Source organism: Pelophylax lessonae, assembly GCF_965119305.1.
Source record: "Pelophylax lessonae genome assembly, chromosome: 2".
NCBI lineage: Eukaryota > Metazoa > Chordata > Amphibia > Anura > Ranidae > Pelophylax > Pelophylax lessonae.
Genome location: NC_138769.1, coordinates 25,481,555 through 25,501,411, shown reverse-complemented (window position 1 = coordinate 25,501,411; position 19,857 = coordinate 25,481,555). Strand labels below are relative to the sequence as shown.

Here is a 19,857-nt window from a genome sequence, read left to right as displayed (position 1 = left end):
AAAAGTGTACCTGTCAAGTTTCAGCTCTGTAGCATGTCCAGAACCCCTAAAAAACAGCATTTTTCTTATATTTTCAGGAATACGGCTTCTCTGCGGCTGGCTTTTTTTCTTGCAGGCATTTAGCGGGCATTTTTTTAGGCAGGCATGTCATTTTTTGTATTTAGTGTCTGGGGGGTCTAAAAAGTGTACCTGTCAAGTTTCAGCTCTGTAGCATGTCCAGAACCCCTAAAAAACAGCATTTATCTTATATTTTCAGGAATACGGCTTCTCTGCGGCTGGCTTTTTTTCTTGCAGGCATTTAGCGGGCATTTTTTTAGGCAGGCATGTCATTTTTTGTATTCAGTGTCTGGGGGGTCTAAAAAGTGTACCTGTCAAGTTTCAGCTCTGTAGCATGTCCAGAACCCCTAAAAAACAGCATTTTTCTTATATTTTCAGGAATACGGCTTCTCTGCGGCTGGCTTTTTTTCTTGCAGGCATTTAGCGGGCATTTTTTTAGGCAGGCATGTCATTTTTTGTATTTAGTGTCTGGGGGGTCTAAAAAGTGTACCTGTCAAGTTTCAGCTCTGTAGCATGTCCAGAACCCCTAAAAAACAGCATTTTTCTTATATTTTCAGGAATACGGCTTCTCTGCGGCTGGCTTTTTCTCTTGCAGGCATATATATCAGTGGTGGGTGGGCAGTGGCACAGTACACTCTCTGTGGACCTGACAGCAGTCACTGGCACCCAGGCAACTGCAATTTAAAAAATATATATATATTTTTTTTACTTTGCAAGCTGCTGTGCCACTTTATATATCAGTGGTGGGTGGGCAGTGGCACAGTACACTCTCTGTGGACCTGACAGCAGTCACTGGCACCCAGGCAACTGCAATTAAAAAATATATATCTTTTTTTTTACTTTGCAAGCTGCTGTGCCACCTTATATATCAGTGGTGGGTGGGCACACAGTGGCACTGCAGTGGGCACAGTACACTCTGTGGACCTGACAGTAACTGGCAGCCCAGGCAACTGCAATAATAAAAAATATTTTTTTTTTTCAATTTATTGCAACAAGATGCTGTGCCACCGTATATATATCAGTGGTGGGCAGTGCACTGCAGTGGGTACAGTGCACTCTGTGGACCTGACACAGCACTCACTGCAATTATGACAGAGGAAAAAAAAAATATTTTTTAAAATGCAAGGTACTGTGCCTGTGCCACCCGAAATGAGTGTGGTGTGCACACAGTACAGTCTGTGGTAGGTCTGTGGCCTCTCACACACAGCGGGCAGGCAACTGCAGTGTACAATAGATATATATAGATATATATATAAAGAAAAAACTCTATTACCTTACCAGCCCTTAAAAGGGCTTTTGGGGACACTATATATATATATATATATATATATGTATATATATAAATAAAAAAAATCCTCAATTACCAGCCCTTAAAAGGGCTTTTGGGGACACTAGATAGATATAGATATATATATATATATATAAGAAGAAACAACTCAATTACCAGCCCTTAAAAGGGCTTTTGGGGACGCTAGGTATATATATATATATATATATATATATAAAAAAAAAACACAAATACCAGCCCTTAGAAGGGCTTTTTGGGGTGCTGATATTACAGCAGTAGTGGACCAAGAACACTGCAAGACCAGGAACACTGACTAACTGTCCCTAGCTTAACAGCAGCAGCAGCAGCAGCAGCAGCAGCAGCTCTCTCCCTACTCTCACTACACACACTGCTTCAGAATGATCTAAGATGGATGCTGCCCTTGCTTATTTATAGGAGGTGGGAGGGTGTGGGAGGGAGGTATGCTGATTGGCTGGAAATGTGTCTGCTGACTGTAAAGTTCAGGGTCAAAGTTTGCCTCAATGATGTCTTATGGGGGGCGGACCGAACATCGCATATGTTCGCCGGCAGCGGCGAACGCGAACATGCTAAGTTCGCCGGGAACTGTTCGCCGGCGAACAGTTCTATACATCTCTAGTACCAAACTCTGCCCTACTGACACATCCACTGCTCCACTGCCTGGCACCAACCTCTGCTCTACTGACACATCCACTGCTCCACTGCCTGGCACCAACCTCTGCCCTACTGACACCATCCACTGCTCTAGTCACTGACAACGTTCACTGCTCTACTGACACCATTACACCAACCATGTGTTAATACATTTTAAAATGTTTGTTTAGATTTATTTATAAGGCACCTTTCACATGGTGTGGATCCATTTGGACGGACTCCGCTGATTCCCGCTGAACAGGTGGATGACAGGTCCATCTCCGCTCACTGTGCAGAGACAGATCTGTCCTGCTCTTCTCTATGGGGAGATCGCATGAAACTGGAGAGCCTGGCCTTTTTCATCCAATCCCATCCGATCCGACCCACTGGATGGATGGCGAACCTATTGCCATACGTCTGTTTTCAGCGGATCTTGTCAGATCGGAAGCCAGGTAGATGTCAGCGGCATCCGCCTCCCCATAGAGGAGAAGAGGTGGCACGATCGGATCTGCCTGAAAAATGTAAAGGCGGACTTGATCGGTTTGATCGTGTGAAAGGGCCGGGGCCTAAGACATAAATCATACATACACACAGCTACACACACGCATGTGAGTTTGAGCCTTGGGGGTGCACATACTAATGCAAAAGGCTGCACACACTTATGGTCACATGATAAAATAAACAATCTACTAAGTTGCTCCAAGAAGACTCGCCCCTCCGACTCTCTCACACAACTCCAGCCAGAGGGCTAGTCCAACTCCAAATGTTGTAGCAAGCAAACACGACCACCACTGGTCAACCTCAGCTCACTAAGCCTTTTATTGGGATATGTTTGGTATATAACCCCCATTTCTGCATCTATGGGCTGACGCGTTTCACCCTGTATAATGTTTAGTCTCAGAGATAATTGGACACCGGAAGGGGCTGGGGTATTTAAACAACAAATTGGTTTTATAGGATAGGTTTTTATTTTGTTTGGGGCATGGGTGTCCATCCTGTGGCCCTCCAGCTGTCGCAGAACTACAAATCCCATCATGCCTCTGCCTTTGGGAGTCATGCTTGCAACTGTCAGCCTTGCAATGCCTCATGGGACTTGTAGTTCCGCAACAGCTGGAGGACCAATGGTTGGACTCCCATGGTTTGGGATATGCGTTGTTAATATTATATTATAAATGTGCATTGCATTATTTGATATTGTTGCAACTAGGGACGCACCCATACCCTTTGTTACTGGCAAGTACAAGTACCGATTCTATCAAGTACTCACCGATACCGAGCGCCTATACTTTGTGTTGCCATTTGCACCCATACAAAATGAATGAGCTCAAATCACGAAGAACCTCATGCGATTTGAACAGGAATGCGGTACAACTCCTGTATGAATTGCCTGCTCTGGTGTGCACCCAGGCTTGTCATAGCGATCTCAGCCTGGATTCACACTGGAGCGGTGCGGGAAACTGCATGCAATTCAGACAGAAATTGCACCACATTCCTGTTCAAATCGCATGCGATTTTTTGCAGTACGATTTGAGCTCATTCATTCGCACTGCAAAGTATCGATTTTGGGGTATCAGGAGTCTTTTCACGAGTTCTCGTAAAAATACTCGGTATAGTTGCAACAATCTTGTAGGTTTATTGAAGTATGTGCACCAATATGTCACAGGGCAGTGATGGCGAAACTTGGCATCCCAGATGTTTTGGAACTTCATTTCCCATGATTCTCATGCGCTCTGCAGTGTAGTTGAGCATCATGGGAAATGTAGTTCCAAAACATCTGGAGTGCCAAGGTTTGCCATCACTGTCATAGGGGAACATTGAGGCCTCATGCACAATGGTTTATTATAAACTCTGTTTCTTCAGTGTTAAAAAATGCACCTAAGCCGCAGTTTTTCAAATGCGTTCAGGCACGCTCAGCCGCGTTTGGGCGTTAATCTATTTAATTGGCCAAAATTGTAATTTATTCAGGCCATTCAAATGAAAAAAAAAAAATGCTTGTGCACGAAACGCACCTAGTGCTTAGGCACATCTAGGTGCATTTAGGCATGTTTGGTATTTTTTTTTATGCCCAAGAGCTCCTCTCTTGAAGGCAATTCTTATGCATTCAGGAGAAGAGCTCTGACTGCATCTAAACGTTTCTGCTCTTCTAAAAACCTACGTCTACATGGACACAAAAAGGTTTATTTACTAAAACTGGCGAGTGCAAAATCTGGGGCAGCTCTGCATAGAAACCAGCAGTTATGAGCATCCCCAGAACTTTTTTCAGGGGGAGGGGGGGGGGGCATAATTTTAAGGTCACCCATACTTCCCCCCTTTTCGACAATGTCATAAAGGCACCCCGAGAGTCGCAACTCGCAAGTATTTATTTTTAAAGGGGAAACTGCAGAATTTATTTTTAAAGCGTTTGTTAACCTAAAAAAAATAAATAAAATACAGATCCTGTTCTCTTAACCACTTGCCGACCGCCTCAAGTACATATACTGCGGCGGTCAGCCCCTCACAGGCAAAGTGACGTACCGGTACGTCACTAGCCTGTGAGGCTCCGGGGAGAGAGTGCGCGCCGCCGGAGGCGCGCTCCCGCGCGGTCACGGACCCCCCCACGCGTGTGAGCGGCGGACCCGATGTCTGCCGCTCACTCACAATCGTCCGTGACAGCGGGAGAAAGGCAGGCGGCTGATGTAAACAAGCTGCCTGTCATTCTCCCCTGTGTAGAAACAGTGATCATACATTTCTACTATGTAGGACCGTTAATCATTGTTCCTACACCTCAAGCCACAGCCAATCACAGTTAGAATCACGCCCCTAGGGACACACACAGCCCCTCCCTCTCAAATAAAGTTAATCCCTTCACTACCAGTGTCATTTTACAGTAACAGTGCATATGTATAGCACTGATTACTGCAGTAATGTCACTGGTAACCCCAAAAGTCTCAAAAATGTCAGTCAAGGGTCCGATCTGTCCGCCGCAATGTCGCAGTACCGCAAAAAAAATCGCAGATCGCCGCCATTACGCGTTAACAAAAAAAACAACAAAAATGACAAAAATCTTTCCCTTTGTTAGTAAACGCGATAACTTTTGAGCAAACCAATCAAAATACGCTTTTTGCGTTTTTTTTTTTACCAAACATATGTAGCATAAAACAAATTGGCCGGAAATGTTAAAAAATTTTGGGAATTTCATATAAAAAAAAATGTGAAAAATATTGTTATTTTTGCAAAATTGAGGGGGTAAAATCTTCCGGGGCTTAAGTGGTTAAAGCATGTTATACAGCACAGTGCTTGTGCTGTGTAATTTGGCCCCTCCATATCACCTAAAATACCTGGCTGATCCTGCCTATGTATGTCCTCCCCTCTGTAAACTGACCACAGTATATCATGGCTGCTGAGCCCTGACACCGTGGTCAGTTTACATGCCTCAGTCACCTGCAGCCTTCCTGTCCTCCTCTGTCCTCTCTCCCCCCTCCCTCCTTGTCTGCTCCTGTGTCAGTGCCCACCCCCCTCCCCTCCTGCTGATGTACTTTAATTTAATGTTACATATCCTGTCTACAGTCTGTTTAATAATCCTGTGTGCCCCTGTGTCTGTGTTTTATAAAAATAAGCCATTCTTTACAAGTTTTCAGAGTGCCAATCACTGCTCACTTGACCCACCGCCTCTCTCCTCCTCCCCTGCCGACTGACGTCAGTGGGGAATCCTCGGCTCCGCCCACTGCAAGCAGCTGTCAGATGGGGAGAGGAGAGAGCCGGTGAGTCACGTGAGCGGCAATCGGTGCTCTGAAAACTGGTAAAGAACGGCTTATTTTTTTTAAAAAACATACACAGACACACAGGATTATTAACCAAACCAGACAGGATGGCATAAAGTGATTTAACAACCACTTTAAAGGGGAAGTTGAGATTCCAGAGGGGGGGCACCTGCCCCCCCCGCCCCCCCCCCCCCCCCGCGGATGCCCATTCCAGCAGTGTTAATTCCGAGGCCTGTTCTGAGTGGAGCCTGTCCTCATAAACCTCTGTATGGTCTTGGCCACCGTGCTGCAGCTCAGTTTCAGGGTCTTGGCAATCTTCTTATAGCCTAGGGCATCTTTATGTAGAGCAACAATTCTTTTTTCAGACTCTCAGAGAGTTCTTTGCCATGAGGTGCCATGTTGAACTTCCAGTGACCAGTATGAGAGAGTGAGAGCGATAACACCAAATGTAACACACCTGCTCCCCATTCACACCTAAGAACTTGTAACACTAACGAGTCACATGACACCAGAGAGTAAAATAGACATTTCCACTTAAGGGTGTACTCACTTTTGTTGCCAGCGGTTTAGACATTAATGGCTGTGTGTTGAGTTATTATGAGGGGGCAGCAAATTTACACTGTTATACAAGCTGTACACTCACTACTTTACATTGTAGCAAAGTGTCATTTCTTCAGTGTTGTCACATGAAAAGATATATATACAATATTTACAAAAATGGGAGGGGTGTACTCACTTTTGTGAGATACTGTATGTCAGCTTAGGAGCAGCAGTGTGTATATAGCTGTTGTACCTTGCTGTGTCCAGGTATGACTATACCCTATGCCGAGTGAAATGCGTCAGCCCATCAACCCAGTAATTGAACGTATGGTAAAAAAAAAGGATTACTGGCCTGAGATCAGTGTGTGGTGGCCATCTTGGTTTACTGCTCGGTCCTGGTAAACCAGTCAAGAGCCGTAGGGTACGAATTAATTTTTTACCATTTATACTTATATTTGCATTACTTGTATTGATATAATTTTTTTTTTCAAACTTTTTTTTTATTACTGTGTACATGCATGGTGTCAGATCTCCCATTATTAGTGTCTATTGTTGTGATTGGGCATTGCATTGATAAAACTCGCCTGGGTGGAGCTGCTTCTGTATAACAGAGCATTCTCAAGAAAGGGGACCTAAGAGAAGTCCAAATTTGTAAGAAAGGGAACCTCAACAATGGTCATAGAGTCTTTATTGGAATAGGAGAGCAAGTGAATTTTGGGGTTTAGACACCACCCCCCCCCCCTTTCTTCAGGGATGGAACTGGAGTTTGCCAGAATTTCGAGTTTGACCCAAGCTTTACATGTTCCTAGTTTGCCCACCGGCTGAATCTATGGCTGCTGCAACTGAAGGGTATTTAGTGTCATTGTCACTGGCGTTATCAGAGGCCACCTGCGTCCTAACAACCAAGGATGCCGTACCGATGACATCATTAGTTGCTAGGACTCCGGAGTCCACACAATAATTGGTTTTCATGGTGCACCATAAAAGAGATTTGGATTCCCCCTCAAAATCTATACCAGACCCGTATCCTAGTTAAGGGTCTGGTAAGGAGGGACCACACACAAACAAAAACAATATGGCCCCCCCCCCCCCAAAAAAAAATCTAAATCAAACCCTTATCGAAGATAGGGACTTGGTGTGGACTGTAAGGGGGAACCCCATGCAGGAAAAAAAGCGCCAAAAGGGCATGGGGCCCTCCAAAAATCCATGCCAGACCTAAACATGAAGCCTAATTGGTCAGGAACGGGGATGGGTCCAATAAACATGCCCCTCCCCCCCTGAATTTCTGAACCATGTACTGTATACTGTATATTGTAAGAGGAGCTTAACTAGCAACAATGAACAACATCAGTCATCATTTTGAATCTACCCTTAGGCAAGTGTTTCTTTTCTGCATACAGGACCAGGAAAAGGGGTGGGCAGTAAGGATGGCAGGAGGAACCCTGGGCACTGTTGTATCATGTGAGGTTTGGGGGCCATTTGGGGGAGGAGATTCCTATTGGGAAGGGTCTTTTTTTTGGGGGGGGCGGAGGTTGGCAGGAGGTAAAAATTGTTATAGTAGGGCAAATTTGGGGAGTTGTTCTAGGAGTGTTGATTGGGGGGGGGGGGAATTTGTGTTGAGATGGGAAATGGGCAAGGGGATTTGTGCTAGTAGGGGGGAAACATTTCTTTTGGGAGGGGGATTTGTGCTAGTAGGGATGACGGAGGGACATTTGTGCTAGGGGGGAAATTAGAGAGGGGGGGGTGTTGTGCTAGAATGGGGAGGGGACTTTTTTTTGGGTGGGGGGGTGTTTTGAGTGGGGGGGGGGATTTTTGTTCTGGGTGAGGGGATTTGGAGTGGGGGGAGAGGATTTGTGCTAGTAGAGATGATTGGGGGACATTTGTGCTAGAAGGGGAAATTGGGGGGGGGTTGTGCTAGGATGGGGGAGGCAAATTTGTTTTTGGTGGGGGGATCTGGAGTGGGGCGAGGGGAAATTTTAGGGGTAGAGAATTTCTGCTAGCAAGGGGGATTTCTTTCTTTTTTTTTTTGGAGGGGGGGGGGGTTGTGCTAGGAGCATACGTGTAAAGAGAGGATTTGAGCCAAGTATGCAGACTAGTGCTCAATTTTTTGGGGGGCGCAATTTGGCACATTCACCCTGGGCTCTAGGAGACCTTGTGCCGGCACTGTCTACATACATTTAGTAACCCTTCATTAGATATACAGCAGGGCTGCCATCACTGACCTCCTTTTGAATATATTACTTACCGGGCTTTCTCTGGCTTCAATTAATTGAGTCACTCACCCAGAACAAGTATGTTGCAAGTGAAGTTAGATAAAAGTTCTTTACCTCCCTGCATGTTCCAGGTGTAAGCAGGGCCGTCTTTAACACAGGGCAAAAGGGGCAGCTGCCCCGGGCCCAGTCATTGTTGTGGGGCCCAAGACAGCTGCCCTCTGAGACCTCACTGCCCGAAAATAGTTGATACGTGGATTCGGGAGGGTCCAAGAAAATATTTGGCCAGGGTCCAACCAATAATAAAGACGGCCCTGGGTGTAAGTCTCAGAAAGAATATTTACTTTAACATGTACTTAGAAATATGGCAGCTGCAATAGATGACTGGTTTTCAAAGGTTCAGTGCCAGGTGTGCCATCCCAATCCTGGCCTCACTTTCCAGTCACTGACACCATCACACAAAAGGTAGGAAAGAAAGGATCAGAATGACAGAGACTGCGTCCTTGAGAAAAAACACTCAGAAATGAGAGCTTCCATATTGCATTCTCTTCAACCATATTCAATAGTCAGGATTCAGGAACAAGAAAAAGCTGCAATTTTACATTTTTACCACTAGATGGTGACAGATACGCACAGATTCACAGCATTGAACAGCAGTGTGTGTTTGTGCCTCTCCCTGTTCTTTTCTCTGGTGTGTGTTTTTGATTGGTTCATGCAGCTATTTTTTCAATAAAAGGGCTACAGAAGGAAGATTTTTTTTTTTTTTTATTGTCAATCTTTCAATAATTTTACATGTTTGCATTAATAAGTTCTCGATATGTCATAATAATAACAATAAAAATATCCATGATAATATTATTACTACTAACAGTAGTATCAGTAATATTGCCAACAAAAATGATAATGATGATGATGATAATAATAATAATAATAATAATAACAGTAGTAGTAGTAATAATAATAGTAGAAGTAGTAATTATTATTCTTATTAGTAGTAGTATTATTAGTATTGCTACTGCTATTATTATTATTATTATTATTATTATAATAATAATAATAATACCAATAATAGCAGTAGTAGAAGTAATAATAACAACAGAAATGCTAATGATGATAATAATATTAACAATAATAACACTATTGATTATAATATTAGCAGTACTAATAATAATATTACCAATAATAATAATAAGCATACCAACAGTAGTAGTAGTAATAATAATAGTAGAAGTAGTAATTATTATTCTTATTAGTAGTAGTAGTATTGCTATTATTATTATTATTATTATTATTATTATTATTATTATTATTATTAACAGAATAATAATAATAAAAATAATCATAATAATAATACCAATAATAGCAGTAATAATAACAATAGAAATGCTAATGATGATAATAATATTAACAATAATAACACTATTGATTATAATATTAGGAGTACTAATAATCATAATACCAATAATAATAATAAGCAAACCAACAGTAGTAGTAGTAGTAGTAGTAGTAGTAGTAGAAGTAGTAATATTAATAATAATAATAATAATAATAATAATAATAATAATAGTAGAAGTAGTAAATATTAGTAGTGGTAGTAGTATTAGTATTGCTACTGCTATTATTATTATTATTATTATTATTATTATTATTATTATTAACAGATTAACAGAGTAATAATAATAATAATCATCATCATAATAATACCAATAATAGCAGTAGTAGAAGTAATAATAGAAATGCTAATGATGATAATAATATTAACAATAATAACACTATTGATTATAATACTAGCAGTACTAATAATAATAATAATAATAATAACAATAATAATAGTAATAATAATAAGCATACCAACAGTAGTAGTTGTAATACTAATAATAGAATTAGTAATTATTAGCAGTAGTAGTATTCATATTATTAGTATTGCTACTGTAACTATTATTATTGTTATCAACAGAAAAATAATAACAATAATAATAATAATAACAACAACAAAAATTATTTTAATAGTCATAGTAGTAGTAATAATAATAACAACGATAATGATGATAATAGTAATATAATTATATTAACAATAATACTATTGATGATAATATTATTAGCAATAATAATATTAATAATAATAATACTAATAATACTACTACTACTAATAATAATAATAATAATAATAATAATAATAATAATAATATTAACAATAACAACAAAATTAATGATAATAATAATAACAACAGTATTAGTAGTATTAAACTTATTAGAAGTAACTATTACCTTTAGTAGTAGTAGAAGTAGTAGTAGTAGTAGTAGTAGTAGTAGTAGTAGTAGTAGTAGTAGTAGTAGTAGAAGTAGTAGTAGTAGTAGTAGTATTGGTACTATGCTACTTCTACTTTGTATTATTATTATTATTATTAGTATTATTATTATACCAAGAACAATAACAATGATAATAATAATACAAATAATAATATTAATAATAATAATAACGATAATAATGATGATGTAATGAATCTCCTGCATTACTGTTGGTGGTAAGTATGACCAGAATGACAAACTCATATTTATCATTTCATCCAAACCCCGGATATTGTCTGTTGGGTGCTGTAACCGGGATAATGTAGTGAGTGATAGATTATTAGGTCAATAAGTTATGGTTGGGCCGGGGGCGGGGGAAGTCGAATGTTTTATAGGCTACATATAAATCAGTGTATAATGGAATTTGCTGCTCCCCCCCCCCCCATCTTAAATTGCACCCATCAATCAGCCTCTTCTGCAATATTGACTTCTGGTCATTGTCCTACAGAATATGTTCCCGGGCCCCTTGAAATGCATGCTGTGACAGCACAGCCAATAGGAGGTGACTCTGACCCCTATCCACAACATTATAACTAGATACAAATTTGCGGTGTCCGGCACACATCAAATAAAATGTTTTATTTTTATTTTTTTCTTCCAAGACTAGGGAGCAAATGGGCAATTTTATTAGCCAATTAAAATCTTGCCTGTGACCTTTCTACAGGTACAGTCTTGACTGTTGGGCCTTCCCATGTAAAATTTAATTATAAATCATCAATTGAATCATTTAAAATAAATAAAAAGTCGTCATGCAGATTTGATTTAACAATGTTTCTAAAGGTGTAGTGACAGAAATAAATTATTTACAATTGAGGATTACTCAGCAATGAGAGAGAGATATATATTTTTTAAAATTTGAATTCTTTATTTTAATATTTTTTTTTTTAAAGTTTTTTTTTTAAATAATTTTAAAATGTTTTATTTATTTTGTTTGCTCTATGGGGCGGGATCACTTTAACGTGAATAAATATTGTAATTGCCTATTTTTTTTTTAAAGGTGCAGTCTTCTGTCATATTATTTGTGCAAAAATGATGCAGCTGGTGAAATTTGCACCCCCCATCCTGTAATTGTATTCCATGTCAGCAACTTCTAGGGGTCAGACCTAGGATCAGGAGGTCATCCTCATTCTTCACAGGTCCCTCTAAAAAATCATTAACACTATGTTTGCAGTCTCTATAGCCACCATGTTCTATGCCATTCACTAATATAGACCTGACATATGCTGCAGGGTAGTACAGAGTACAGAGAATACTCCCATCAGTCTCTGCCCTCCAAAGAACGTACACAGACACTGGGATCTGGTAGGGTGAAGAGGGGTATTTTATCTGTATAGGTTTGACTTAATTCCCACACAAACAGGAAGCATATAACTGGGGGTCCTGCTGGGATTTGTAGCCAGGACCCCAACTCCGCAAAGCCACGGTGCTAACCAATTAAAGCTGATCTTCCAGCAGATAATAAAAAACACAAATGAATACAGTTATGCAGTTATACAGTTATGCATTTATTTAAAATATATATATATATATTTAAATTAAATAATAATTAACTCAATAAAATTATTATTATAAATTATTATAAAGAACAATGACATCATTTATATGTAATAATAATAATTTATATTATTGCCAGCGGTTTAGACATTAATGGCTGTGTGTTGAGTTATTTTGATTGGACAGCAAATTTACACTGTTATACAAGCTGTACACTCACTACTTTACATTGTAGCAAAGTGTCATTTCTTCAGTGTTGTCACATGAAAAGATAGAATAAAATATTTACAAAAATGTGAGGGGTGTACTCACTTTTGTGAGATACTGTATATAAGACAGCAGCACCGGGAGCCGAAGTACGAAGATCAATCAGGTATCCATGTGCTGACTAAAACCTGCTGGTAAGAAGAGAGAGCAGAGAGATGAACTCATCACTCTTCTGCTGCTCTTTCACTGTCAAATCACCAGCTGGGGGGTGGAGAGGTGACCAAGCCTGCAGTAGAATGAAGTCAGGGTTTCGGTTGGCTGTGCTGTCTCGCAGAGCTGTATAAATCTCTGGACTGGAAAGACAGAAATAAAATCATTTGGCAGCTCCCATATATGTATTTCATCTGTGCATTCAGTTTTTACCGCTGAGCTGCACTGTTGAATTAAATGCAAATTACATTTGGAAGAATGAATTTTGGCAACATATAAAAGGCGGAAGAAGGTGAGGCGCGGTGTCAGTGCTGTGTAGGATCCATGCACCCCCCCCCCCCCCATCTACCCACTCTATAATTACAGCTGCTTCTATTGGATCGACTAAATTGATCTGGAGTTCGATGAATAGGACTCTGGGGGAGAGACTGCTGATCAATTGAACAGACACTCCTCAGCTCTCTGCTTCTTTATGAGCCATGAAATGTAAAGGGCGTTATCTCCAATGCCCACAAGGCAGAGGGATAAAAATATAACCCTGGCAGCCAGCAGGGGGCGCAAGAGGGAAGAGAAACAGCATTGTATTAAAAGGAATCAATCATCAAGAGCATTCAGCATTTGGGATTGCAAAAGTATTTTGGCAAAATTGATTTCGATTTAAATATTAGCGGTTTTACTTCCAACAAAATGTTATATTGTAATGAACCTCACATTTTGCAGATTAGGTGGAAATTGCTTTAAAAAATAAAAATAAATACATAGTGTGTATATTTATATTTATATATATATATATATATATATATATATATATATATATATATATATATATATATATATATACAGTATATACACTACATTGTTAAAAGTATTGGGACGCCTGCATTGACACGCACATAAACGTGTGAATGGCATCCCAGTCTTAGTCCGTAGGGTTTAATATTGAGTTGGCCCATCCTTTGTAGCCATCTACTAACATTTTGGACAATTTCATGCTCCCAACTTTGTGTGAACAGTTTGGGGATGGCCCCTTCCTGTTCCAACATGACTACACACCAATACACAAAGCAAGGTCCATAATGACATGGATGAGTAAGTTTGGGGTGGAGGAGCTTGACTGGCCTGCACAGAGTCCTGACCTCAACCTGACAGAACACCTTTTGGGTGAATTTGAGTGGTGACTTGAGCCAGGCCTTCTCGTCCAACATCAGTGCCTGACCTCACAAATGCTCTTCTGCAAGAATGGTCAAACATTCCCATAGACACTCCTAAACCTTATGGACAGCCTTCCCAGAAGAGTTGAAGCTGTTTTACTGTAGCTGCAAAGGGTGGGCCAACTCAATATTGAACCCTACGGACTAAGACTGGGATGCCATTAAAGAGGAAGTAAACCCTCCTCTGCTAGTTGTACCTATAGGTAAGCCTATGATAAGGCTTACCTATAGGTACTGTAAATATCTCCTAAACAGGCACAGTTTAGGAGATATTTACCTTACATGCAGCCAGTGACGTCACTGGCGCATGCGCTCTGAAGGAACTGTCGCCCGTCATACAGGTAAGCGGGCGGCACGCCGGAGGCTCGTTCTAAGGTAAATATTTCATAATGAGCTAGTATGCAGTGCATACTAGCTCATTATGTGTTTCTCTTTCAGGTTGCAAAAAAAATAAAAAATTGTATGGGTTTACAACCTCTTTAAAGTTCAGGTGCGTGTAAAGGCAGGTGTCCCAATACTTTTGACAATATACTGTATATAAAGCATATGTGTAAATATAAATACACTGCTCAAAAAAAAAAAAAAAAACACTTTGAAAACACATCAGATCTCAATGGGGAAAAATCTCATGCTGGATCTCTATACTGGTATGGACTGGGTGATGTGTTAGGATCTATACTGGTATGGACTGGATGATGTGTTAGGATCTATACTGGTATGGACTGGGTAATGCATTAGGATCTATACTGGTATGGACTGGGTAATGTGTTAGGATCTATACTGGTATGGACTGGGTAATGCGTTAGGATCTATACTGGTATGTACTGGGTAATGTAATAGGATCTATACTGGTATGGACTGGGTAATGTGTTAGGATCTATACTGGTATGGACTGGGTAATGTGTTAGGATCTATACTGGTATGGACTGGGTACTGTGTTAGGATCTATACTGGTATGGACTGGGTACTGTGTTAGGATCTATACTGGTATGGACTGGGTACTGTGTTAGGATCTATACTGGTATGGACTGGGTAATGTGTTAGGATCTATACTGGTATGGACTGGGTTCTGTGTTAGGATCTATACTGGTATGGACTGGGTAATGTGTGAGGATCTATACTGGTATGGACTGGGTAATGTGTTAGGATCCATACTGGTATGGGCTGGGTAATGTGTTAGGATCTATACTGGTATGGACTGGGTAATGTGTGAGGATCTATACTGGTATGGACTGGGTAATGTGTGAGGATCTATACTGGTATGGACTGGGTAATGTGTTAGGATCTATACTGGTATGGACTGGATAATGTGTTAGGATCCATACTGGTATGGACTGGGTAATGTGTGAGGATCCATACTGGTATGGACTGGGTAATGTGTTAGGATCTATACTGGTATGGGCTGGGTAATGTGTTAGGATCTATACTGGTATGGGCTGGGTAATGTGTGAGGATCTATACTGGTATGGACTGGGTAATGTGTTAGGATCTATACTAGTATGGACTGGGTTCTGTGTTAGGATCTATACTGGTATGGACTGGGTAATGTGTGAGGATCTATACTGGTATGGACTGGGTAATGTGTTAGGATCCATACTGGTATGGGCTGGGTAATGTGTTAGGATCTATACTGGTATGGACTGGGTAATGTGTGAGGATCTATACTGGTATGGACTGGGTAATGTGTGAGGATCTATACTGGTATGGACTGGGTAATGTGTTAGGATCTATACTGGTATGGACTGGATAATGTGTTAGGATCCATACTGGTATGGACTGGGTAATGTGTGAGGATCCATACTGGTATGGACTGGGTAATGTGTTAGGATCTATACTGGTATGGGCTGGGTAATGTGTTAGGATCTATACTGGTATGGGCTGGGTAATGTGTTAGGATCTATACTGGTATGGACTGGGTAATGTGTGAGTATCTATAATGGTATGGACTGGGTAATGTGTTAGGATCCATACTGGTATGGCCTGGGTAATGTGTTAGGAAGGAAAGGATGCCACATTGTTTGATGGAAATGAAAATTATCACCCTACAGAGGGCTGAATTCAAAGACACCCCGACAATCAAAGTGAAAAAATGATGCAGCAGGCTAGTCCATTTTGCTGAAATTTCATTCAAGCAACTCAGAATAGTACTCAGTAGTTTTTATGGCCCCCTCGTGCTTGTAGGCATGCCTGACAATGTCCGGGCATGCTCCTAATGAGACAACGGATGGTGTCCTGGGGTATTTCCTCCCAGATCTGGACCAGGGCATCACTGAGCTCCTGAAAAGACTGAGGCACAACCTTGCAGCATCGGTGGGCCGAAACATAATGTCCCAGAGGGGTTCTATTGGATTTAGATCAGGCGAGTGTGGGGGCCATGCAATGCTCTCAATTCCTTCATCCTCCAGGAACTGGCTGCGTACTCTTGCCACATGAGGTCATGCATTGTTGTGCACCAGGAGGAGCTCAGGACCCACTGCACCAGTGTAGGGTCTGACAATGGGTCCAAGGATTTCAGTCAGTCAGGATTTGCAGTCAGGGTGCCATTGTCTGGTCTGTAGAGGTCTGTGCATCTCCCTATGGACATGCCTCCCCAGACCCTCACTGACCCACCACCAAACTGGTCATGCTAAATGATGTTCAGGCAGAATAATATTCTCCACGGATTCTCCCGACCCTTTCACATCTGTCACATGTGCTCAGGGTGAACCTGCTCTCATCTGTGAAAAGCGCCAGTGGTGGACCTGCCAATTGTGGTGTTTAATGGCAAATGCCAATTGAGCTCAACAGTACCGGGCCATGCCCAAGAGGGTTAAGGCAGTGCTGGAAAATAATGGTGGCCACACAAAATATTGACACTTTGGGCCCAATTTGGACATTGTCACTTAGGGGTGTACTCACTTTTGTTGCCAGCGGTTTAGACATTAATGGCTGTGTGTTGAGTTATTTTGAGGGGACAGCAAATTTACACTGTTAGGCTGTACACTCACTACTTTACATTGTAGCAAAATGTAATTTCTTCAGTGTTGTCACATGAAAAGATAGAATAAAATGTTTACATAAATATGAGGGGTGTACTCACTTTTGTGGAATACTGTATATTTCTATTTTAATTACAATTTTTTATTATATTTTACAAAGAAACGTGTGTATATATAATATATATATATATAAATATATATAGATATATATATATATATATATATATATATATATATATATATATATATATATACACACACACACACATATATATATATATATAATCCAAATGAGAGAGCAGCACTCGTTGGTCTTCAAAGGGGAATGCACAGTGGAGATTTTATTTTGACATTTCGATGAGGCACAAGCTCGTCTTCCTCAGGACGGAAATCCTGAGGAAGACGAGGTTGTGCCTCGTCGAAATGTGAGAGTGCTGCTCTCTCATTTGGATTATTGATAATATATATATATGTATGACTGGTGGTGGGATCTCACACAAACAGGAAGCATATTAATGGAGGTTCTGCTGGGATTTGTAGCCGGGACCCCAGCTCCGCAGAGCCACAGAGTTAATCACCTAAAGCTGATCTTTAGGCAGATATTAAAGTACACAAATTGACACAGTTATGTATTTATTTAAAAATTATTATTTATTATAATTTAAATTGTATTTATATTTTAAATATATATATATATATATATATATATATATATATATTAATTATTACACTGTTTGAAGCCAGAATAATCTATTAACACATCTCTTTCTCTCTACAGGACCAGGGACAGCGATAGTGGACAATGGATCTCGCAACCTGGCTGCTTCCCTTTGGCTTATGGTGACTGCCCTCATCTGCCTAATCTGCAAATGTTAATATAATACCTATATAAGAGAATACAACAAAAAAAAATTAAGAAAATACCGAAAAAAAAAAAAAAGTAACTTTGGAGAGGAGGAGGAGGAGAGAGAGGGAGAGATGGGACTGTTTCCTTCACAAAGCGTGTTGCGAAGCAATGGAAAATTATACCTTAAGGAAGAAAAATATAAATAAATAAAAAACAAAACAAGAAGACCAGAAAATTTCTAATTCAACAAGAAGCCTAAATGACATGACAAAATGAAGGGACTGAATTCTGTGTAAAGAACCGCATAATGCTGAGAACATTGAAATGTTGTAAAAAAATGTTTTTAATTTTCTTGTCTTTTTTTCTTCTTTTGTTGGTTTGAAATTCTCTTCATGTAATTGTCTCTTTCTGGTGTTCCAGCCTCTCTCTCGCTCGTTCCCGAATGAATTCTTTAATGATTATGATTAACCCTGGTTTTCTGGTGTCCCTCAACCTGTTTTTTTTCTTTTGGGCAGAGGGCCTCGTCAGGACCATCCTGCCAAAAACAGGGTTGACTGACTACTCGACCATTTGTTAGGTGAAGGACACCTTAGGAGGACACCTCTTACTTATACGACCTCACTACCTATAGGGTTCATTTGGTAGTCATCACATTGGGTTTCCAAGTTTGTGTTTTGTAAACATGTCTTCACCTATTGATAAGTCCATCACATGGAACCATTGTAACAATAGGAAATATATATTAGTTTTCTAAGTTAAATTACCGAGAGGTCTATCTCTAGCCTGTGATGAATTTTGGTGTCCTCCAAAGTGGCATCTGCATTAGCTACAGGTTGAGTCAGAGTAGTAGCTCTTTAATCCCTTTGCCCCCATGTAAAACGTTCAAGGCACGATGTCCTAAGATACTTCTTGAGAAACCTATGGTGTCAGGTTGGCGTCAACTCTCTGCCTCTGCGTGCAACTTTGAAGGCACAATAACCTAGGATACTTCTTGAGAAGTCTATGATGTCAGGTTGGCATTAGCCCTTTGCCTCTGCATACACAACGTTGAAGGCACAATGTACTAAGATACTTCTTAAGAAGCCTATGATATCAGGTTGGCATCAACCCTCTGCCTGCCTCTAAGTACAACAGTGAAGGCACAATGTCTCAAGATACTTCTTGAGAAGCCTATGATGTCAGGTTGGTATTAGCCCTTGGCCTCTGCATACAACGTTGAAGGCACAATGGAGTAAGATACTTCTTAAGAAGCCTATGATATCAGGTTGGCATCAACCCTTTGCCTCCACGTACAATAGTGAAGGCACAATGTCCTAAGATACTTCTTGAGAAACCTATGGTGTCAGGTTGGCGTCAACTCTCTGCCTCTGCGTGCAACTTTGAAGGCACAATGACCTAAGATACTTCTTGAGGAGCCTTTGATGTCAGGTTGGCATTAGCCCTTTGCCTCTGCATATAATGTTGAAGGCACAATGTACTAAGATACTTCTTAAGAAGCCTATGATATCAGGTTGCCATCAACCCTCTGCCTCCACGTACAACAGCGAAGGAACAATGTCTCAAGATACTTCTTGAGAAGCCTATATTGTCAGGTTGGCATCAACCCTTTACTTCTGCATACAACGTTGGAGGCACAATTTACTAGGATACTTCTTAAGAAGCCTATGATATCAGGTTGGCATCAACCCTTTGCCTCCACGTACAATAGTGAAGGCACAATGTCCTTAGATACTTTGCAAGAAGCCTATGATATCAGGTTGGCATTCCACGTATAAAATTCAAGACACAATGTCCTGACGGTACTTCTTGAGAAGCCTGTGGTGTCAGTTTGGGTTGACGCCCAACTTTGATCTCCAACCCCTTCTCTCTTTTCTTTAGAGGCATATGAGACCTTCTCGAAGTATGAAGAACGTACACACCAGTTCCACTAGAATATACAAAGAACAAAACGGAAGGGGCAAAGGGATTAAACTTCCTCCTGGGCTCAAATCTTACAGGGACTGCTTTATTTGCCTGCTTTTCGTGTGTGTGCGTGAGTGTGTGCCAAGCTTGCTGTAGGGACTAACACATATCAA

The 19,857-nt window shown here is 40.6% G+C and overlaps 1 protein-coding gene across 1 annotated transcript in view; it reads left to right on the top strand.

The window, feature by feature from the left end:
- Positions 1-19,540, top strand: part of LSAMP (limbic system associated membrane protein) — a 1,007,988-nt gene extending 988,448 nt beyond the window's left edge. Inside the window, exon 9 of the mRNA XM_082245475.1 lies at positions 17,714-19,540. Within this exon, the coding sequence (XP_082101601.1) occupies positions 17,714-17,811 (98 nt within the window). The 3' untranslated portion in view covers positions 17,812-19,540. The remainder of the gene's footprint in view (positions 1-17,713) is intronic.
- The last annotated feature ends 317 nt before the right edge of the window (positions 19,541-19,857 follow it).